Source organism: Buteo buteo, chromosome 2 (genome assembly GCF_964188355.1).
Source record: "Buteo buteo chromosome 2, bButBut1.hap1.1, whole genome shotgun sequence".
Taxonomy (NCBI): Eukaryota; Metazoa; Chordata; class Aves; order Accipitriformes; family Accipitridae; genus Buteo; species Buteo buteo.
The window spans coordinates 36287562-36311870 of record NC_134172.1 but is presented as its reverse complement, the minus strand read 5'-3'; the positions used below and the strand labels follow the sequence as shown (position 1 = coordinate 36311870).

At 37.2% G+C, this 24309-nt stretch overlaps 1 protein-coding gene across 5 annotated transcripts in view; it reads left to right on the top strand.

Moving 5' to 3' along the window:
• The window catches only part of HYCC1 (hyccin PI4KA lipid kinase complex subunit 1), a 50382-nt gene extending 26959 nt beyond the window's left edge, over positions 1-23423 (top strand). For 2 of the 5 annotated variants that reach the window (XM_075050623.1, XM_075050633.1), the window contains 9 exons: positions 1253-1432; positions 4065-4145; positions 4562-4677; positions 5015-5110; positions 8367-8483; positions 9230-9317; positions 9833-9992; positions 17703-17717; positions 18858-23423. In XM_075050623.1, the coding sequence (XP_074906724.1) occupies positions 1253-1432; positions 4065-4145; positions 4562-4677; positions 5015-5110; positions 8367-8483; positions 9230-9317; positions 9833-9992; positions 17703-17717; positions 18858-19414 (1410 nt within the window). In that variant the 3' untranslated portion in view covers positions 19415-23423. Of the gene's footprint in view, positions 1-1252; positions 1433-4064; positions 4146-4561; positions 4678-5014; positions 5111-8366; positions 8484-9229; positions 9318-9832; positions 9993-17702; positions 17998-18857 lie in introns of all 5 variants that reach the window. The other 3 variants (XM_075050657.1, XM_075050646.1, XM_075050642.1) reach the window with 3 other exon arrangements.
• Positions 23424-24309: the final 886 nt, after the last annotated feature.

Below are 24309 nucleotides of genomic sequence, written 5' to 3'. Positions count from 1 at the left end.
TCTTTCAGAGATTTGCAATTGGAGAATGTCACATTTTATGTAATGCTTTTTTTATATACTAGCTGGAGGTGATAAAATGAATTCTAAATAGCTGGAATCTCACATTTCATTTTGTAAAGTTTGCTAATATAAATGCATCAACTGCCTAGATTCTTTTTCAGGGAGTAGTTTCTTAGATGTTAGGGTCCTCCTATTTGTTATTATTTGCAAACAAATGATTTAGAAGATTGAATTAAAAATCCCCCTTTGATTGTCTCTAACCCACTTTTTTTTTTAGAAGAAATCCTTTTACAGTTTCAAACTTTTATTGATGGTTTGCTGTGTTTGCTGCGAAAAAGTATTTTTGAGTATGTACTTTTGAGATTTTGCTTGAGACTTCAGTGTCCAGTTCAACTGGCTTTGAAATTGCCTGCTGGTTTTGACAGTATTTTCCACATAGGTTAGGAACTCTCCTATCTCGGTGACAAAATGAAAATATAACTTCCATACATTGACACATGAGGGTTAACGCTATGTTTCATCCTCTAGCAGAGGTAGGTGGTAGCACAAGAATGCACATTAAACCCAGAAACACAGTGCAAGCTGATTGCTTAATTGTTTTTAAGTCTTTTTTTAACTTGTTCTAGCTCAATGTATTACTTCCAATTCAATGTATTACTTCCATTTATATCATCTTAACAAATTTGATTGTAAAAGTACACTTGAGGCTTCCCATTTCTGTCTCAAACCTATTAATACATTGAAGTTTCTAGAAGATTTTAATGAGAGTGGAAAAGTGATCTAATTCTACTGTATACTAAGTTATTGTAATAGTTTTGAGTGTTATGCAGCTCTTCTCACTTCGTGGGTAAAAGCTTTTAGCGATCTGTGTGTACACTGCTGGAGCTCTAGAATAGCAAGACCTTTTGTTCAGGTACTTTTCCTGTATATTAGAGATATTGAGGGCATGGTATTAAGTGTGGTGATAACAAGTATCCTCTGTATGCCTTTGTGGCTGAGCCAAAACTGAGAGAAAGGAGCCATTGGAATTCTTTCTTCACATGGGATGGAAGGCTCTACTTTTACCATCTGAAAGTATGTTATAAGGGATGAAAAGTGTATAAGGTGACTTAGGCAGTTATTTCATCAGTCACTCCCTAACAGCTAAAATAAAACATTTATCAGTTTACAGTTTTGTCCATAGGATAGATCCACACAGAGTTTCAGTTTCTTGTAATGTTTTATTCGTTTACAATTGTAATTTATATTTCAGCTTCTGGAACCAGTTTGTCATCAGCTCTTTGAGTTCTATCGCAGTGGTGAGAAACAATTGCTACGATTCACGCTGCAGTTTCTACCGGAATTGATGTGGTGCTATCTTGCTGTCTCAGCCAGCAGAGATTTGCAGAGCAGTGGATGTATAGAGGCTCTTCTTCTAGGAATTTATAACTTGGTTTGTATTCGCACGTAATTATTCAGACCTAAAATTATTGGTGTGCTTTTGGGGGATAATATAGAGTATTTTACTGGGAAATAATTAACAATTTTGATTCAGAATTGAATTGAGTATCTCAGTTTTGACTCTTCAAATTGGTGTCTTTATCAGAAATCTGCAACATAACTTTTATTCTGGTGAATATTTTCTCTGCTCTTTTTGTGGTACCTGGAAAGTATTAATGCACTAATGGCTGAAGGAGCCAAAGGAGTGCTCTTAATTTTTTTGTTACTTAATTCTTGGTATGGTGATTAAACTGAAATTCTGCTTGAGAACTTCAAGGTGCTACTTTTGAAGTGGTTGCCAATATTTTCTGGGGTATTTTGACTGTCTTGACTAGAAAACACAAAAAATCACTTTCAACAAGTTCTTAGTACTTGACCGCTAAAGAGATTGCTTAGCTTTGAGAAATTAAAAGTGTGTTTTCATTTTGTAATAATCTTGACATTTTTTTCATATTTTGTATGAAAAGATACTGTTTGTTACTAAATTACTGCTTTATAGAACAGAATTATGAAGGAACCTTTAAGAGCACAATATTTTAGTTACGCATTTAGTCTTTTTATGGCTATTATAAAACTCTTAGCGTTATGTTCATTGGGATTCTCTTCAGTGCAGTTTGTATGTTCTGGATGTTTAGGAAGGCTTTCTGGGAAGTGAAACAGTGACGAACTTCAAGTCTCCTCTTCCCATTCTGAAAATCTGGAGAAAGCAGCTCCCATCCTTCTTCTAAAAATAATCTCAAATGTCTTTACCAAGCGAGTGAAAACATTTTTTCACCCAGGAGTCTACCTAAAAACCTGAGCCCTTATATTCAACTCCTCTTTAGGCAGAGTACAGGCTTCATGTGCTTTCTGTGTGCTTGGTTATATCTGAGAAGAAAAACATTCCTGGAAAGCGTTTGGTATATCTTAAGCCTTAAGTCAATTAACTCCTTTATTTCCATGATGAAGTAATCTAAAATGGTTGACGGACACAGCTATAATTGCTTGACTTTCTCCTAGAAGAGAGTATACAAGGTTGAAAAGGTAATAGGTGACCTGCTTAGTTATTTTCTCTTTAAACAGCTACTTTATGTTTTCAAAAGCAAGAGGAAAGATGTAGCCTAATACAAATAGTAATCCTTCTGTAAATATGTACAGTGGTCTCTTGGAACTTGAGAGAATTAATATGCTCAGCAGAGTCCTGCGGTTTCTTACTGAAGGAAATTGAAAAATTAAGTATTGCTTAGAATAATTTTAAATTCACTATGTTGTCAGGGGTATGGAATTATTGTGGCTGAACCTTGAGATCATGAACTGGTTTGTTCTACCTTCAGCTTGGAGACTTATAGTGGTACTGCATGCAGTTGATATTTTTGGCTTTCCTGGCTGTATGTATCAGGTTTTTTTCTAGTGTGCTTCCAATCTTGAAGTGCACTCCTAAAACTTAATTACAAATTTGATTAGAATGAAGAGTCAAAATATTGATATTTTTAGATTTTAAAAGGTTGGATGTACCCAATTTCTCTTCCCTTCTTCTCCCATATATTGGGGAAACTGTTTTCTGTGTGGATGCAGCAGCAATACTGAAAATTTAAGGTATCAGTGGTGTATGTAGAGAGTGGAGGAGCTGTATAACTCTTCAGACAGAACAGCTCTGTATGACTTTTTGATACTTCTCAGTCTTCCTTTACTGCTTCATAGTCTACTTTAAGACATGAGTTTTAATAATTACTATGTGAAGTTAGTCCTTCAGCCTTCCCAAGGCATGGGTGTTAAGAGACACTGAAGCTCCTCTCTAATCTCTACCTTTGGCTATATGAAATCTGCTGCTGAAATATAGCAGAAAAAAATAAAAAGTTCTTTTCTGTGTGGTGTTGATTATTAGTCAGGTCTGCTTTGGAACTTCTGAAGTTTTTTGTTTGAAGTACTTCAGTGTTCTTCTGTGATTTGTAGGCACTTTTTTTTTTTCCCCTTCCCCTTACCCATTAGTCTTCTACTAACTTACAGGAGTGAGAAGTCTGTCAACATACTGCTATGGTGGTATCTTGCAGGAAAGTAGCTTCTCTAAAGCTTTGCATCCATACTTCTTTTAACTCTATAAGTATGGAATTATCAAACTTGGGCCTTTGCAAATACTATGATGTCTGCTACTATCAAATCATATGAGGCTGCAGTCATTCTAGAGCTATATTATTTCCAAAACAAATTACTGGTAGCATCATTACTTGATGGGTAAATAGTTTTCAGAACAGAATTATTGAGCATGAACTTTTACAATTAGCAAATAGTGTATAATTAAAGACAACACTGTTTAAACATACTGAGATTTCCAGTTAGTGTTTTTAAGGTGGACTATATATGTAAATGCATGTGCCCTTTGCGAAATCATTTGAATAGTTTTCAGAAACAAAGCAAATGCACTGTGATAGGAAGCAAATACAGAGATAATTTCTAGCTCGTAGCTCGGATTGTTATAGTATCCCTCTCTGTCCCTATAATAATTTGTTGGCTTTCTTTAACCATTCACCCCCACCTAGCATTTAACATTTTTTAATGTCTAGTTTCTGTAGTACAGTGTAACCATTGGTATCTTCTGTCTTTTTCAGGAGATAGTTGACAAAGAGGGACATAGCAAAGTGCTGAGTTTCACGATTCCATCTTTGTCCAAACCTTCAGTCTATCATGAAGTAAGTGACATCTACAACATAAAGTTCTTACTGATCGAGAAAGGCAGTATGCTTTGGAGACCTGTTTGTTAAGAATAGAAGTGAGAAGTAGCTTTAACGTGTTGCATGATGACATAGGAATGTATTTCTCGGTCTTCTGAGTACTAACTGGTCTCTGAGGCCTCTTCAGGACTGAACAGTCATAACTCCATAATATTCATGCACCAACTATGTCTTTTTTTTTCCTTGTTCTGAAGCCATGTACCTTATCTAGTGTAAAAATAACTTCCCAAGTCTAAGATAGCTAAGCAGTCAGATAACCTTAAATCTGTTGAAAATTTATGTACAAATATGGTGATGCTGATTGTTGTGTATTTTCACTTGTGTTGTAGTAAGACTTCAGGCAGACGTGTTTTGAATGACCCTTTTTCCTTTAGCCTTCCAGCATTGGCTCTATGGCTCTCACTGAAGGAGCTTTATCACAGCATGGTTTGTCCAGGGTTGTATACAGTGGACCTCATCCTCAGAGGGAGATGTTAACAGCACAGAACAGGTGAAATTGTGTAATAGGATTTTGCTTGAGAATCACTAATGAATCTTAACTTATAATTTGTAATATAGTTATAGACTGAAGGTAGATAGGTGCATGCTCTGTTTTGTGGTGGGTTTTTTTGTTTTTAAACACATGTAAATGTAGATGCAGAAAGATTAGCAGTGTATATTACTACATGAAGAGGAAAAGCTTACAGAACCAAACAACTCAATTGTCAATTTTATTGAAACGAAATACCAGATCTGTTCAAATAACTCTTACGAATTTCTGTGTAAACTTGTTTTCTTTTCAAAAATAAAATTGGTAATGTAATTCTAATGTTTCTTGTAAATCCCAGGTTTGAAGTGCTGACTTTCCTTCTGCTCTGTTACAATGCTGCCTTAAGCTACATGCCTGCAGTTTCTCTTCAGTCGTTGTGTCAAATTTGTTCAAGGTAATTTCTGTAGGTTGACTACACTTTAAGTGGCATTTTCAACTTGAAATGCAATTGGTTTGAAATTTAAAAGGAAAAAAAAAAATTCAGGTTCCAAAAGCTGCTTGTAAACTTGACTTGTTTTTTCGTAAGTGTTTACAGCTGCATTACTTGCTTTTAAAGTATCTCTTACATAACTTTGGGTTGAGATCTCAAAATGGGGAAGCAATGACCTGGCCCATATGCAGTGCTGTTAAGTGGAGAAGTCCTATCGAGGGAACTGTTTTTAATCAAAGTAGTTGTAGGTGTGTTAAGCAAATGAAATCAGGAACGTCTTCTAAAATCTTGGTACACTTTGCATTGCAAGCTTACTAAATATATTTGGATGCTGTGCAAGTTGAAACTTCCTGAAATTATAGAAGATCTTGAAACTAGAAATACATCCACTCTAACAGATACTTTGGCTATTTCCAAAATCTGCTGTTACTTCAAAAAACACCCCCCCCCAACCCACCTCAGCTTTAATTACAGTGTCTATTTTTGATCCATTTCTTTTTCAAAGAAGAAGAACTGGTAGTAAACATGTCTATCTCTAGATTTCTGAAAGTGGACTTTGGGTTAAGGAAAAAATTAGAATGCTCTTGTTAACTCAGGAAACCCAAGAGAGACCTAGAAGTCAACTACATCAACTTTCTACTAGTCAGAGTTTCCAGGTTCCTCACACAAACAAAACATGGTAATGGATGCCTGTAAGATCCTCTCCTCTTTGGAGGAGGTGGGAGAGCATTGGAGCACTTGTAAAGACTCTTGTAAATATTGCCAAGATCTTTGTTGGATATGCTGGTCTAAAATTTAAGGTGGAAAATATTTAAAAACTAAGGATTGTGGACAGGAGACTGATGTTGCTTATTCTGTTTGATTAGGTTTTGATTGTATTTGGGATAAACAATTTTTTAAAAGCCCCCCAAAAAACCCAAGCAAATTAACAGTAGATGCAAGCAAGTCCTTCTACTTCAAAATGTTGACTGTTTGGATACTTGAATTATTTGATACTACACAATTTGACTTTTATCTTAGTTCTTCATTCCCTACTGGTTTTGGCATCCATATTTCTCTGCTTACTGAAAATGTCACCCTGACAGCATTTTAGGGATTCAAGGGAACATGTCTCAGACCAGAATTATAGCTAAATACTGATGCTCAGAGCAGCAGTTGACCAACTCTATAAAGTGTCAGCATAAGCCTAGGGTTTATGGAATTACCTTCAATACCAGATGAGTGCATAGAGGGTAGGTATTCTATACCCATAGGTATTTTAACCTCATGAAGTTTGACAAGGCCAAGTGCAAGGCCCTGCACCTGTGTTGGGGCAATCCCCAGTATCAGTACAGCCTGAGGGATGAACGGATTGAGAGCAGCACTGTGGAGAAGGGACTGGGGATATGGTGCAATATGCACTTGTAGCCCAGAAAGCCAATCGTATCTTAGACTGCATAAAAAGAAGTGTAGCCAGCAGATTGAGGGAGGTGATTCTCCCCTTCTCCTCAGCTCTCATGAGACCCCACCTGGAGTACTGCATTCAGCTCTGGGGTCCCCAGTAAAAGAAAGACATAGACCTGTTTTGTGGACCTTTGGGTCCAGAGGAGGGCCACAAAAATGATCAGAGGGTTGGAACACCTCTCCTATGAAGAAAGGCTGAGGGTTGGGGTTGTTCAGCCTGGAGAACAGGAGACTCCAGGAAGACCTTATTGCAGCCCTTCAATATATATAAGGGAGGCTTATAAGAAAGATGAGAGAGGCTTTTTACCAGGACCCGTAGTGACAGAACGAGGGACGACAGTTTTAAACTGAACGAGGGCCAACTTAGATGGACATAAGGAAGAAATTTTTTACGATGAGAGTGGTGAGGCACTGGACCAGGTTGCCCAGTGAGGTTGTGGATGCCCCATCACTGGAAGTGTTCAAGGTCAGGTTGGACAGGGCTTTGAACAACCTGGTCTAGTAGAAGGTGTCCTGGCCCATGGTGGGGGTTGGTGTGTGGAAATTGATGATCTTTAAAGGTACCTGCTGACCCAAACCATTCAATGATTTTTTCCTTTATAAACATCTCATGATGTTTTTGTTTCCTTGCATGTTCTCACTAGTGTGGCTTCCTGTCTTTCCTAATGAAGTGTTTAAAATCTTTTTTGTTGTTTTTATTTGGAGATACTGTGATATCAGCATGAAGAGTCAAATTTAGATCACACTAGGTACAAAGTACATACTAGGAGGGTTGCTGAGCCATAGAGATCTTGGGGGCACTGCCTGCTTTTTGTGTGGGGGGGAGTGGGGGTGGTGGGTTTTGTGGGTTGTTTTTGTTTGGGGTTTCTTTTGGTTTTTTAAGTACCCAAAGCAGAAGATGAGCTGCAGGATAGAGGAGGAGAGGAAAAAAGTGCAGGAGGTTAGTGGCAAAGTTAGCAGTAATAAAAAAAGGCTCCTGAAATCTCTATTACAGATGTAATTTGAAAGGTACTACAATACAATCTTAATTCAATATTTTTTTTTCTGGAAAAAATATATTTAAGAGGAGTTTTATAGTCTCTCTGGTATTGAAGCCAAAGAACTGAAGCTTTCTGAGACTAAACCTTCTAGTCTATGGTTTGGAGAAGGAAATATTTTGATTAATGTCATTAAAGGTCATTCCAGAAGTCCAGTAATAGCCAGAACTAAATATTTAACTGCCATTTATCTTTGATTTCCAAAATATTTTGACTACAGAGCCTGATGTGTAATTAAGTTCACAATTAAATTCTAAAGCTGACTTCTACTGGATTTTAGAATAATTTTACAAATGTGACACTTCTGGTTTCTTTGTTTGAAAACTTGTATGCAGCTTCCATATTATATGCAATGACGCTTATGTTTCTGTCTGTAATATTAATAGTTGCTATGCTGCTTTATTTCCTTAAATACCATTAACTTATTTTTTTGTCTGTTCTGCAGCAAATGTGTGGATTTAAAATGGCTTTTACTGGCAGTTTTCTTCCATGTTCCACTATAGTGTAAATATAACAGGAGTGTCTAGGATGTCTCTGTTTTGAAGCATTTGAACACTGCCGGTAGAGGGCATACCCTTCTTTCATAACAAGAAATAGTCTGCTTCAGCACAGGGTTGTTGATGGATGCCTTCCTGTAGGTCTATTTTAATTAAAATGCATACTAAACACCTTGCTGTGTAGTGTTCTATAGAAAGGTGGTTCTACATTATTTGCTAATGACAAATGCATGATTTCTTTAGAATTTGTGTCTGTGGATATCCTCGCCAACAAGTGAGAAAGTACAAGGGAGTCAACAGTAGGATTCCAGTTTCATCTGAATTCATGGTGCAAATGCTAACAGGGATTTATTATGCCTTGTAAGTTGTGTGGGTTTTTTTTGTATGCTTACAAAATAAAGAAATGTCAGCTTACTTTCTACACTCATTTAGGCATGCTACCTTTGAAATGTTTTATTTTCTAGTGGACGGGTGCTGTGTCTAGCAATAAGGTCCTCAGGAAGAGAACATAGCTCTCCAACTAGTTGGCTGAAGTTACCTATGTCATATTGGGGAAAGAGGGCTAGAACAGCATTTAATAGGTATAACTGCTGATGTGAAAATATCTCTTAAAAAAACCTTTTCCAACTGTTCTCTGCTGTCCACATTTTTGCATGCTTAGTTTTGACATCAGTCTAGTTAAGGAAAAAAGGTCTTATTTTTTCTCTAAAATGCTGATGTCATCTACCCTTTGACAGTCATGTTAATGTGTGAAGCTCTTATTAACTGAAATAATTACAGACTAGTAACACAGGAATACTAGAAAAGTGGAGTAATATTAAAATAATCCTGTTTGAATTTCAGAATATTTCATGACTAGCTGATCAATAACTAATTATGTCATTTTTAAACTGCTTAGGGTGGCCAATGAAAATAAAACTTTGTCTCCATAGGCACTACTTCAGAACAAGTTCTCTAAATAGCAGGCTTACTGCTAGTGAACACAAGTAGATCAACTCCTCTAAATCGAGCTCTTAAGGAACACTAAACCTCTGAAGGTTATGTGACCAAGAAGGTTCATCTGTTGATATAGATGTTTATTATTATGTATATATTTACCTTTGTAGTTATAATGGAGAATGGGACCTGGCTCGTAAAGCTATGGATGACATTTTGTATAGAGCACAGCTGGAACTGTATCCAGAACCTCTGCTGGTAGGTGTTGTAATTCAACATTTTTTGAACAGAATTTTTAGTCTAAGAAATCTGTCTTGTGAACACACATGATGCAACATCACACCAGGAACCTAAATCCCACAAGGTCTATGTGGCTGTGCTCATGTGAATAGTTACATCTGTAAGTATGCACACACACCCACAAGTGTTTTCAATGTACTTAGTTACTTTGTCATCTTCCCTAGTGAACAAGCTATTTTCAGTAGAACATTTCTAAGTCTTGAAAGCTTAGATGATAGTGCAGAAGCACTCTGAAGTAATAGCCACATCTTTAAACTGGAAACTTTGTTTTAAAAAGTGACAAGTATTGGTTCCCAGAGCTGATTTTAACCAGCATTCCTTTATAACCTGTGCAAAAAGTTAGTGTGGTTTTTTTGATCTTAAACTGGAATTGTACACAGTATTCTTCCTGGAGTAATAAGAATCCCCTGACAGAATTCTTCTAAAATTTGGATCTTCATGTTAAGAAATTAACTGCATCTTTTGTGTCCTAGGTTGCTAATGCAATAAAAGCTTCACTGCCTCAGGGTGCCATGAAATCTAGCAAAGAAGGTACAAGATGCATTCAGGTTGAAATTACACCTACTTCATCCAGGATATCAAGAAATGCTGTGACTAGCATGTCTATCCGAGGGCATAGATGGAAAAGGCATGGTAAGAAACACATTTTGCAATGAATTCTCAACTTCCTACAGGTGTTTAAAATAATATTGAGAATTTTGTTATTGCACATCTTCATTGCTAGTAAGCAAGCAGCAGTTTGGAGGTTTTTATTTTCTTGACTGGTGAACAGGAATCTTAATGCAGTTCAGATGAAGTGTATTCTTTATTTCCTTAATCGTGTTTTTTAAAAAAAACACAACCCCCCAAAAAACCCCCAAAAACCAAAACCCACCAAACCCACACAAAACCCCTTTTTGTTAAAGGGAGCTGTACAAAATTATTGATTCTTTAAAGAGGCTGATGTCCTGGTTTTCTTCTGAAAAGTAGTCTATAGTAACCTGAAGCAAAGCAAATATTTAACAGCTTTACCACAGAACCTCATCTGTCTTAAATTATTTAAATAAAAGTAGTATTTAAGGGTAGAGGGATGAATCATTATGTTTGGGTCTTGTGGTTTAACCCCAGCCAGCAACTAAGCACCACACAGTCACTCGCTCACTCCTCCCACAGCAGGATGGGGGAGAGGATCAGAAGGGTAAAAGTGGGAAAAATCATGGGTTGAGGTAAGGACAATTAATTAGATAAAGCAAAAGCCATGCACACAAGCAAAGCAAAACAAGGAATTCATTCACCACTTCCCATCGGCAGGCAGGTGTTCAGCCATCTCCAGGAAAGCAGGGCTCCATCACGCGTAATGGTTACTTGGGGAGACAAACTCCATCACTCCGAACATCCCCCCCTTTCTTTTTTCCCCAGCTTTGTGCTGAGCATGATGCCATATGGTCTGGGATATGACTTTGGTCTGTTGGGGTCAGCTGTCCCGGCTGTGTCCCCTCCCAGTTTCTTGTGCCCCCCAGCCTCCTCGCAGTGGGGTGGGGTGAGAAGCAGAAAAGGCCTTGGCTCTGTGTAAGCACTGCTCAGCAGTAACTAAAACATCCCTGTGTTATCAACACTGTTTCCAGCACAAATCCAAAACATAGCCCCATACTAGCTACTATGAAGAAAATTAACTCCCAGCCAAAACCAGCTCATTTGGGCAAACTAATATAAGGTCTTCCACAAAGTAGAACACAGGTCTGGGCTGAGAAGTATTAAAAATGGTGCTGAATGTACTGCAAAAGGAGAAACATTAGATTCCACTTCTACCATCTTCAGATGAGGGAAGAGCCACTGGACCAGAGATCGAAATTGGCAACAGCTGCTTCTGCTGGGCTTGTAATTCTGACGACAGGCTAAGTGAGTGAGTGTAGATAAGAATGCTCTTTGAGTAGGTTCAATAAAGATTCTGAAGTAGCATCATTAAAATTTCTGTATTTTGTGCGCTGTATGAGCTTTTGTAGTATGTGGACAGTTTGGTTAGAAAAGTGTTGCCAAGTTACTTGTCATAAATGACTGAGAGGTAATTCATGTAAGTATTGAGGAAATTACTTACAAATATGCTGGTAGAAGATGACTTTAAAATAATGATAGAGTTTTCTGAGCAGTACTGGTACACATTGGTGGTAGTAGTACCAACAGTAAGCTGCCAGAGGGGGTGAGGGGCAAAGAAAGGTAAAATAACCAAACTTCTTTTCAATTGATTAAAAACTGCTTAAAACTGTTGGACAGAGCTGAGGAGCAAAACATTAGTGTCTTTTAACTTGCGTGAGGTCCAACAGCAAGTCATTACGGAAATCCCAAGACTCCCAAGGACCATTTTAGTCTTTATTATTTATTTTCCTTTCTTCAGGATTACAGTTGTTAAGCAGGGATTATTGACCAGGTGCAAGAAAACTGTATGATAGCTCAGCTTTTAAATGGACAAATGCCCTCTGAAGCTTAGCAATTTTGTCAGCTATTATTTTTGAGTGGTTCTGATGCTTGTTCAAATGAGGTGGTGAAGGGGAACATGGATTAAGGATACTGAGTGCTAGTTTATTCAGAGGAATTAAAAGTGCATTAAAATAAATATTCCCTTTGTCTTTTCATTTACAGAAAAAATGAAATAAAAATGTTAGAGAATCAGTATTGGAACCATTCTTCCAAGAATGCAAATTTTTCAGCAAATACAGTAATCTAGAAGTTTTTACAATTATTGCCTTCTTGCAGAGGGTGATGCTTGATGAAGTTAAGGGAAAAATGTGTGGGACAAGTGTGCCCTGCAGCAGATAACAGTAAGGTGAAAGGGAAATGAGAATAATAGTAGGACTCAGAAATGGGGTGCAATGCTGTGTTTTATGGGAGTTTCATACAACAGGACAATTTGAGTGAAATGGTGATAATCTAGGTAGTATGACCCAAGTGAGGAATAGTCAGTGTTTAGGGATGAGGATTGAAAGATTAAGGACTTTTAAAAAAAAAATAAATAAAAAAGCTCATCAACATTTTGTTTGGGTTGTTGGGAAAACTTTGGATTTGCCTCGATGGTACAGCATTTAATGAAGAATAAGAAAATTACCCGGTGTAGGGTGGGGGTGGAGGGGAATTTGTATAGCAGGGGGTGGGAGTAGTTGTAAACTTTAGGCTAGTTTAAAGGCCAAAACTGAGTCTATGGTATCTTTGACTAATGTCCGATTGCTTTGTTTTAAATGGTAAATGTTCCATGCATATACCACTTCAGCTAATCTCCTCAAAATTTTCATTATAAAGTACTCGCAAAATTGTTGTTTGTGACTTGAAAAGCCTTTTCAAAAGTCAGAGTGGATGGTCTCCTGATTTCAAAATTCCTAATAACATAATTCAGTGCCCCACAATGCCTGATGAAAGAAAGATAGAGAATGGATCTTCACAGTCAGCATCCAGAAAGAGTAACAAGGCTTGTGCTTACAGATGCTTGTTTAATTAAAATAAATACTGGAATTGGTAGAAATCTGATGACAAACCGTGTACCTCCTGACCATTATCCTCTCTCCCACGGTGTAATGGGAAAAAATGTATTTGGGGATTTTATTTTTGTTCTTCAGTATAATAAAAATGAGTTGTAAAAATGGATTAGGAAGCTAGAGGAGACAGCTGAGAGGTAGTTTGATCTTTTACATTATGTGGACCAGAAGACCTGATGAAGCAAAGTATCTCTTGGGGAAGCAGGTGCAACAACTTTCAATCACTAGCTATTTGTGTAAAACAAAGAATGTCAGCTGCAAATGTGATTGGCTGTAAAGCATGGGCTTTATTTTTTTTATCTTTTAAAAGATTCAGTTTACTATGAAAGTTTTCAGACATTAGATCTTGCTAGCCTTTGCTAGAACTCTAGATTGAAGTCAGTTTTGAAAAAAGGTCGATTTAACATTTAATCTTGTTGTAATACTCAACCCTTTAACTTGCTCATTAGAGCTGTTACTTAAGACTTTTTTTAAAATCAAATAAGTATTGTGAATTTGGACTTCCAAGGTAGGTACTCTAGAGGTACTAAAAGTGAAGGTCACTTGCAAAATGGATTCACCTAATCACAAATGGATAGTATTTATAGAGTCAGTTGATACTAGCCACCTCTTAGCAACCAATTATTTAGTGCTATTGAATTGGATTGCCTATCAATCATAAAGCTTAAAAAAGAGGAGCGTTAGCTCCTTTATCTAGCATTAGTTTTTTGTAGTGTTCATGTTTTAAAAACAAGCCTTGAGTGGCATCTCCATTTCTGTTTACAGATAGAGGAGAACCAGAAGAATCATACAGTGTGTGAGGGACATAAACACCTAAATGGATAGTTACTTATGGAAGCTAGGATGAAAAACAAAGCAAAGACTAGCAATGCTTTCCTTACTAATGTAAAATCTGCCAAACTGCCCTGTAGAAGCGTTGCTTGGGAAAAACTCCTGTGTGTAGAGGTAATGCATGTGAGAGAAATATTCTGATGTAACAGACTGAGTAAGAAGAGCTAAGCAGATGTTGGTAACGTACATAACACAAAACCAAAGATATCAACTAGAGAAGAAGGGCAAGATGTTAATTTTTTTCCCCATTGCAGAAATTGACTTTCATGTCGTATACAAGGTTTAGAAACATTAGTCTTTGAATCTCTGTGGAGAGAATTTTCTTTCTTTTTTTGAAACAGTATTAATTCCTGAAACAGTTATAACTTTTAGGAATCTGGAATGTATGTTAATTTGGGTATATAAGCATGATGCTTTTGTGAATAATTAAAATGCTAACATTGTTGTGCAGGAAATGCAGCTTGAGCTTGTGGTGTTTAAAATTGAATTACAATCCAAATGGACAAGTTGCCTGTGCAATCTGAAGTAAATGACGTAGGCAACCGTAATGATAAAGTGGAGTATGATCGAAATATCTTTTAAATTAATTCTTAGCAGCTAGTAATCATGAAATGTATTTATCAAGGTTGGTTGTATCACTTGAAGCATTCAGAAATGTGACTCCAAATGCATTTTCAGTCAACTGCTATGGGCATATTTATATTAACTTTCAGACTAACATAATTATTCAGTTTTGTCTACACTATTTAGCAGTGTTTTTCATTTTCTCTTTTGCTACATTGCCTTGTGCACTAGCTATTAATATCTCTTTCTCAAAGATAGACCCCCAGAGTCGTCCAACTTGAAGCAGTATTATCTTCAAAACCAAGCACTATGAAGCTGAAGGTTTGTTTTAGGTGTTCTTAAAAGTTTTGAAATAAGGAGGAGATGCTACCATGAAGGACATGGATTGTGTAGTCTTATCCCTGCCACAAGACTGTAGATGCTATGGTAGACAGTGTTAATAGGAGTTGAGATACTCAGTATCCCATTTTTTCATTAATTTCCTCCTGTAGCTCAGTGTTAGAGAAAGGTATATTCCCTTTCATTAGAAGTAGTTAATAGCACTTAACTAAAAGATTAGGCATAATTATGCTGAGTAAAACTCTTAGGTTAAAAACTCTTAAGTTATTTGTTTTTTTCCCCAGTTCATTGTGGTAATGGTTACACAGCTGTGGGACTGCATCAATGATAGGTAAAGTGCTGATAACACAGTAGGATATTACATTTAGAAATGCACACCACCAAACAACAATAACTAAGTAGCGCTGTTATACAAAAATCTCTAACAAAAGAATTATTCCTCTGTTCCTCTGATTTCTGCTGTGTACTCAGTCTCCTTTCTTTGGAGCTGGATGCTGTTAATTAGTGCTTTTCTGCCCTTGGTGGGGAAGGGACTGACATTAAGCTCTGTTCTGCCCTCTGCGCTCTCTGGTGTCCTGGCTCTAAATGAAGTTTCTAGCAGAATCAACTTGTGCATATGGAAACCAGTGGATCAGTTCTGCTGAAATAAGGTGCCTGTAGCTGCACTGATGGGGTAGCAGGAAGAAGTTTGAAGATTGCCATAGGAAAGTCACAGGTACCTCACTCCAGTAAAATTAGACAAATGAGGCTAATGAGACCGTTGATGATCTCTCCTCACTAACCTTTCTGCTTCTATGTTTTTAGACAAAAGGCTATATTTGATGAGGGTGGTATTATCATTATTGTAATTATTATTTTTTATTATTATTACTATTGCAGCTCATGGTGCTTGGTTGTTACCTTTGTTACTGATGATAGAAGACTTCTGCAGGAGGTGCTGTTAGGAGTTACACTTGGAAATAGTTTTAACTTGAATTTCCTGCCAAATATCAGGAAGTTAGTGGCTAATGGCAGTAATTATCAATGCTGTTTCCTTTGGATAGTACAACTTGTTAAACAGATACTTTCATTAGTAGTTGACTAGTTAGAAAGAATCATGATACTTAGCATTTGCAGGTAAGATCAGGGATAGCTCTTACACCAGGAGACAGTGATGTCCATCCCTGCCAGAATAACCTTCTAGCTCTGAGAATTACTTCATTGTTGTGATAAGTGCAGACAGCACAAATGCTAGTGAAAAGCCCAGTGCTGTAGCCCTCTTGACCTAGAAGTACACTGTGCCTGCACAAGAGTCCTCAGTGTGGGGACGGGGGAAGAGAGAATCCCCTCCAGCTAAAAAAGCATTACAGCTGCTGCTGTGAAAAAACATCTCCTCATAAATTCCTCTGGTTTTGGAGTTCATACTGTCAGTTCAATGTCTGCACTGCCAAATTCTGTTACGTGCAGTAGCAAACTGGCAGTAAAGTCTGGGCGGCCCTTACTTAATCCTCAGGTCTGAAAGAGCTGTGTTACAAATATAACAGAGATTCAGTTGAGCTTTATTCTGAGCTGTGCTTTTAGTGCATTTGTAGTCTTGTCAAGTTTGTGGCCATAGTGTTTGTATATAGTATATGTATATAACACAAATAGAATATATAACTGTATAGCACATAGTGTAGTTTTTGCTTCTCTTCACTTGTATTTCCCTGGTATACATCTTCATGGAGGATGTGCTGTGACTATCTGTAACTGACAGCTTCTCTTTTTCTTTTCTCCAGGTCATCTAAATGCAGTTTTGTGGTTGTAGAACTAGTGCTGATAAAGCAATTCTGAATACTTTTAAAAGGCCTTCAGATACTGAGAATACTTCAAACACTGTGGAGCTGACAGGTCACTAGGATTGTAACTTGTTACTTGCATATACTTGGAATTTCCATACAGTTTCAACTCCCATTTTTATTTTCACTTTTTTCCTCTCAAGAGTTCATCCTTCTCAAACCTATCTTCATCTAATGTAGACAGGCATCTCTGAGACGGGATTTGTTTTACCAGGAACTTGTAGGAACTATTGCATTCTTATCATTAAATATCATTATTAAATCTCTTGTGCTTACACATAACCATCATTCTCACACTTTGGGTAGCAGTTGAGTTTCCTGTTTGCTTGAGGATTTTTGGCTATGTCTGCAGGAATCTTTGACTGCCTTGAATAATTTTTTGGCCAGGCTGAGCACGTGTATATCTGCTGTTGATGACTTATCCAGATGAGAAGTAATCTTGGAACTAAGCTGCATTGGGTTTTGCCTTGATTTCTTTTTTTGTTTTTTTTTCCCTCAGTGCTGCAGAAAGTTGTAGTGCTTTCCCTCCCCACAGCTTAATCCCTGTTTTCTCAACTGTACTTAGTAACTGACTTTGTGTGACACAAATAAGTTTATTGCAAACTAATTTAGTTGTAAGCTCATATAAGAAGCTTAAAAAGGCTGAGTAGATCAACATTTATGTTATTTCATTAGTAGGTGGCAAAAAGTGCAGTAAAAATCCATAGATTTTTATCTGAATAAGTTGATTTTAGTAACTGGAGAATTTTCCTATTTGTAAATACCTTTCTGGTTGAAAATCGTTTTTTGAAATGAAGAAACAAAATGGAAGTCAAAGGGTGCTTGTGTTGGCTTAGTTGTTTCACTGTTAGTTGAACACTGTGCAGCATCATGATATTGTATGTGTAGAAATTCCAGTCTTCATGATAACACATGAAGTTGATATGCCATTTCATTGTAAAAATAAGTTTAATTTTAGCATGGTGATACAGAGAATATAGTCATAAAAGTGAATTATGGAGAGTTCTTTGATTTCTGATAATCTCTGAATGTTTGTTTCGTGATCCTCAGAAATTTCAATTTTGAAAGATCAAGCATGGAGCTTTCCAGTATGTGGATTGAAGCCTGCAATTTAGAAATAAAGCAAAATTCCATACTCACTAATTTTGCTAATTAACAAGAGGTTAATATGTGAACATCTGCTTTAATTTATAATGCTTTAGTCATCTGTATCTATTGGCTTTTGTTTCATGTTTTGTTTCAGACATCTTTTGTTGTTTTTTTTTTTTCTTATCCATCTTTAATTCTAGAACAACCAGAGAATGGTAATGATGCTACTGAATTGGGCAACTTTATCATACCTGAGATTAGTGTCACATGTGTGGCTGGAGAGAGGACCGGGAATGGGGAAAAAAGCAGAGCACTAGCAGAGAATGATGTTCAGCATTTACAGGGAGTACAGGAAACAGCTACAGATCCTAGAACTGACAGCAAAGGCATGCCAGAAATCAGGAGGCAAAAATCTGTAAGAAAAATGATGGAGGATGGAATAAACTCATCTGGCAGAGTGCAGTTTTAGCAGAGCACTTGTAGCTGCACTCTAAGGTACCACTGTTGATTGAAAGGGTCACTGCTGCATGTTTGGAGAATTAAAGTATGCAGTTAATATATTTGCATGTGTAATAACACAAATGCATGTATTGCACACAGCTTCGTCTGTGCCACAGACAATGGTGACATACTTATAAGTAGATTTATTTAATCTGCAGAAAATACAGTGAGACTCAACATACCTTTGAGTTTATTAAGCATATTTATTGGGTTTACAAAATCTGGTGATCAATGGTATGAAGAATCTATCAAAATGGATGTGAAAGGTATCTCGCTGTGTACCTCAGATTTTCCAAATTCCACCTTTCACAGTATACTGGAGATCTCATGTTGTGCTTGAGTTTCCTACTCATACCACCAGACCTATGATGCAGAAGGTGACCTTTCAGTCCTAAGGCATTCTTGGGTTGCTAAATGTGCAGGTGCCGTATTGGGTGTCCTGGGGCATTGATCACATACCTTTATAATTAATGAGCTTTGCAAAATCATGTATTGGAGCACTCGCTCAAAATAAGATTTACGCTTTTTTTGTTCTGTGTGGTACCTTCTAATCTGTAAATTTCTAATCTGCATGAATTAACAAGACTGCATTTTTTTTCCCCCAAAAATTACTGCAAAATGAGATTGTGGGCATGCTTTTTGATCTAGTTAATGCAGCATTATTTGCTGTAACTTTGTATCCTAATGACCCTTAATTCCAAAATGTAATGGAATAGGTAAGTGTTTTGTCTTCTGTTCTCTGTTCTGTTGCTGTATGGCTTCATGCTTGTAAATATCAAAATCTAGCAATACATAAAATCAATAAATGTGAGAAAGGAAATTGCTAATTCTTTATTTCTTTTTCTACCATGCAGGTAATACTGATTTAGCAATTCAAGAAGAACTGATAGAAGTATCTGAAACAGATGAAGGTTTTTACTCTAGGGCTACCTCTGGTACAAGTCAGTCTGCCCTATCTAACAGCAGCAACATGAGCAGTAAGAACCTTTTAGGGAAAAGCCAACGAAGGTCTGGAGGAACCAAAGCGGGAGGAAAAGAAAAAGAAGGAGAAACCTGCAGAGAACACTTGTCACGAAAACAAACTCAGAGAGCCATGAGTGAGAATCTAGAGCTTGTCTCTCTGAAGAGACTAACACTGACAACTAGCCAGTCCCTGCCTAAGCCAGGCAGCCATGGTCTGGCCAGAACGACCACTACTGTGTTTAGTAAATCCTTTGAACAGGTCAGTGGTGTCACAGTTCCAAATAATCGTGGTGGTATATCCGGTACAGAGGCAAACAGGTTTTCAGCTTGCAGTCTTCAGGAAGAAAAACTGATATATGGAACAGAAAGAACAGATCTTCCAATTTTAAGCAAACAACCTAATCAGCAGCGACCTCCTAGTATTAGCATAACTTTGTCAACAGATTGATATTAAATTGGCAAGTATGAAAAATAAAATATTGAGGGTTTATGCTGATATTGGTACATTGGTACATTAAGCTCCTTGATATGTTATACATTACTTTCGTAAACCTCAAGCCCATAAATTCTTATTTGGCTCACGTTTGACAGTAACAGTAAATAGACAACAGTTGTAATTATTTTGCATCAACTTCTAATAGCTTGGGAAGTTCCTCTTTGACTTGCTGTATTTATACACCTGATTGCTTACAGCTTCATGTGAAGTTTACAGCTTCACCAATTTAACAAGCATTGATAGGTTGTTTAGCCACTGACCCAGATGTGTGGCTTTTTACAAATGCACAGTACGGGAACAAGTAGAGCCTCTTTCCTAGACTCTACTTTTTGACTACCACTTGGCATAGGCAAAACTGCAAGTACTTGCTTTACTTTATAAGAGGAGTCTCGCAGTATGGGCATGAAATCTTGGAATGGCTTTGTTAGAACAAACATTCTTTTATGTTAGTCATGAGAAAGCTGTGCTTACATGTAAGGTTAAAACTAGAAGCACCAGTTCAGTGTTTGCTGTATGGCGGTTTTGTAATGTTAGTTAGTACACATTGCAATGTTCATACTTCTTTACGCCTATATGAGTCTGAATTACAGATGCATTTTGGTTTTTCTATATGTCTTGAAACTGGGCCAAAAGTCATACAGCAGCAGTACTTGTGGATGGGAGTTCTTGTCAGTTGCTGTAGTAGTCACTCTTTAGACTTACAAATTGTGTGACAGACTCTGTCTGTCTTTCAGATTCTTAAATATCAGGCACAAAACTACTCACTGAAAAGTCGCTGTCATCAGTATTTTTATTATTTATGAGGAAGAGATGTGCTTGTGTAACAAAGTTATATAGGAGATAAGGTGTGAGCCCTTTGCACTGACTCAAGCAGATCAGGAGTGTGAATGTGTTTAACATGAACTTCTTAACTTGAGAATTCTACCAAAGGATGCATACTTTCAGTAATTTGCAAGCACAAAGGGAAATTATAATGTAAATATGACTAGCACTGTAATTCCTAGTCTTTTATATCTATTATTTTTCTAGTGCGAAATTCTAGAACAGCAGCCTGTTCAAAGTTACGTAACCTTCAACCTTCAGTTAGTTTGGTGACTTTGTTTGATACCAACTTTTATAACATTAAGATTTTAATTAAAAATGGACATTAAAACTTCTTTCGCAGAAATTTGGAGAAGCAATAGCTGACAAAACCAATCCAGTAGCAGTGATTAGCTGATAAACAGGCAATATATTATTATGAGCAGAGAAATAGGATGAAGATCTAAGGAACGGTCATTCCCAACTGTCCAGGTTTCTGCACCTAGTGATCCCTTATTGTCAAGAACCTTGTAACAAAACAAACACTAAAATTCTGGTAGGCTTTCCTGTTTGCCTGGAGATAAGTTTAGCTATCCCTTTTTGACTTAAACTGAAGCACAGGTAACTTGTAAGCAGCTAATGTTATTCAGGTGTATAGCAATTAATAAGCTGGTTAATTAATGAAAAGAGATGGGGAGACATAGTTGATAGGGTCAAGTAAGTTGTATAATTCTACTTCTAAGACTGCAGACTAGATGTGTATGTTTCTTAATATTTACCAAAGTCTGTGGAATAGCTGCATCTGTCTATAGATATTTGTCTTCACCCGAGAGCCTGAGTTTAAATGAATGTGCCACACTTTCTCATTCTTCAGTTTGTTGTGTGACACTGTTCTATTCCAGTAATGAGTATTTCACCTTTTTACAGTGAAGTGTTTTCTTAATTGTACGTGAAAACTCACATTCCTAATGTATAAACTACAAGTTTGTCCTGTTTAGTGTTTAATACTTTGGCCAGTGAAATAAACTGGTTCTTTGAAGTTGTACATTTTTGTAAATACTTTGTACAGCAGAAAATTTTGCCTCTTTTTTACAGGTTTTTCTGCAGTACGCATTAGACAGCACAGTTGTTTCAGATTGACTAATACATATGGCTGCTGGAGCATGCATAACCACAAACAGTAGAAGGGATTTAGGCAGCTGATAGCAGACACTGGCTAGCACTACCGATACTTGAATGTAAATGTTTTCCTATCCTTGAAATTTGTTCTAGATGTTACAAAGAAATAACCTGCAGAACTTAGAGCTGCCTCCTGATCTGCTCATGCAATGTAGCATTTAAGAATACTTTGGAAAACTTTACAGTAATTTAAATTGAAACATAAACTAGAATAGATAAATTAAATTGCAAGTGACAAATGTTTGTTGTGATGGTATTACTTGTGAGTTAGTGTTATGGACTAGAATTTTTAAGTAATTCTACTGGTTTTGTTTCATTTAGTTCATGATTGATTGTTTGTTGTTTCCACAGTAGACGTTCTTTCAAGCTGGATGTTGGTATAGAAGATGTTTATTATACTGGGAAGATTTAGTCACTTTAGCTATAAATAATTAGAATTTCAAAGGATCTAAAATGCCATAAAATATACATATGTAACGTAGCTACCAGTATTGTAAACATTATAAGTCAAACAGTGTTAAAGTAAAGTTAGTTTATCCTTTTATTTTATCCAGCTAATTATTCTAACTGTGCTCTGGCTTGAACCCAAGACATAGGCTTATATTGGTACAACTGAAACTACATAAAGTTTCATACCTTTTTGAGAAAATGATAGAAGGAAAGGTTTTTGGTACTAAAGGCTGCTGTTTCTATACATATGTGGCTTTATATAAATGCATATGTATTTGTCTCTGGAGCAACTTACACAATGAGCATGGTTTTTGTGAACTGACATCATACCTTGATACTGATTGAGTCTAAAGAATTTCTTTCCTCATGTGAGTAATAAAACTTTCAGTTGTTCTTCTTTCTTTTCTTAAAAATGGGGGGAAAGAAAAAAAGGCAGGATAGGGGAGAGGGAGAGCAGAATTATTTGTTGTCCAAATATCCACGGTGCAGGATTGGGGGGCAGAGGGGGGGGGGAAGTAGGGCAGGAAGCAGATATATTAATTCTTCCTTAGTATTTCTAAAATTGTCCAGATCTTGGGTTTTGAGCATTATCTGATCACTTTAGGCTGATGAATGAAAAATGTATATTGAAGAAATAGATGTCTTCTGTTAGTGTAAGGAAAACCTATTAAGCCATCCCATACTGCAGTCTACCCAGGAGTGGGTAGTTCTGATGAATACACTCCAAACTTCATACATGGCTGCACCATTCTGCAGGGAAAATGTTACATAGGAGTGAAACATCTCAAATTATAATAAGATAAGTTGTTTAATGCTGACGTTTGTAACTGCCCTTACTGTTTTACATCAAAGGGCACTGTTTCCAGTGATGGCTTTGAGCAGCAACACTTTCAAAACTGTTGAAGCTGAGAAGAATTATTTTTGTTGTAAGAATCTGTAACATTTGTGCAAAAAGCATATGGCCTCTAACCACTTGCTGTAGAGCTGCAATGACTTCTCTGAAGGGAGTGAAATGTCCTTGAATTGCCTTGAATACCTGACAGATTTGACAGGTAGAGAAATATGTAGTTATTTTAGCTACACTTCTCTCTAAGGAGGTCTCTGATTTCTGTGAGGATTCTAGAAATTTCTAACTTAATAATTATGTCTGATATCTTTTGTCAATGTTTGAGGCTTACAGTGCTGTATATAGGTGTGTAATATATTACCTTTTGTATTTGTATAATTCTCCTTCTAAGACTAGATGTGTACGTTTCTTAATATTCACCAGTCTGTGGAATAGCTGCATCTGTCTATAGATGTTTGTTTTCACCTGAGAGCCTGAGTTTAAAAGAATGTGCCACACTTTCTCATTCTTCAGTTTGTTGCGTGACACTGTTCTATTCCAGTGATGCAGTATTTCGCCTTCTTACAGTGAAGTGTTTTCTTAATTGTACGTGAAAACTCACATTCCTAATGTATAAACTACAAGTTTGTCTTGTTTAGTGTTTAATAATTTGGGCAGTAAAATAAACTGGTTTGGTTTTTTGAAGTTGTATGCTTTTGTAAATACTTTGTACAGCAGAAAATTCTGCCTCTTTTTTACGGGCTTTGCTGAAATGCACATTAGACAGCAACATATTTGTTCAGTTTTCATTATATACATTGAGAAGTCATAGTAAGGTTGACTGTATTACTTAAATTATGCTGAATACCCATTTTACAGAGCATAGGCTCTGCAAATGCAGCCCTGTCAGGTAAGACACCATGCATAAACCACTTGGCTGAGAAACACTGACTGACAGGTGAAAGGTAGGCTCAAGCAGATGAGTTGTAAACTGGTTGGTGGCAGAAGTAGATGACTGTCCTGTCAGTGATGTAGCACAACTTGGGCAACTTGGTAGTTTTGATGGTCTTAATATGTGGTTTGATACACAGGCATTATCTGCAATGTGCCTTTATTATTAGATATTCTATCCAGCAGTCTTCACAATGTTTCTGTGACCTGCTGGTGATCTGGGGGCTGTTGGCCATCATTGCCACAAGGGTGTGTGTGGGCTGGCTCTCGTTCCCCTTTTTCCTGAAGACGCCCAGGGCTTTTTCTGCAAAGCTGCTTTCCAGCTGTCTGGCCCCTGTGTGTGCTGGTGCCTGGGGTGGTTTGTCCCCAGGGCCAGGACTTGGCGTTGCCCTTTAAAGTTCCTGAGATTCGTGTGTTGGCTCATGTGTCCTGCCCGCTGATGTCCCTGTGAATGGCAGCACCCCTCTGGGGTACCAGGCTCTCCTCCTGGTTTTGTGTTATCTGCAAATATGCTGAGGGTGAGCCCTGTCCCATCACCCGTCTTCATTAATGAAGATGTTAAACCGTGCTGGCCCAGGTGTTGACCCCTGGTGTACAGCAGTAATGCCAGGTCTCCAGCTGGGCTTTGTGCCACTGGTCA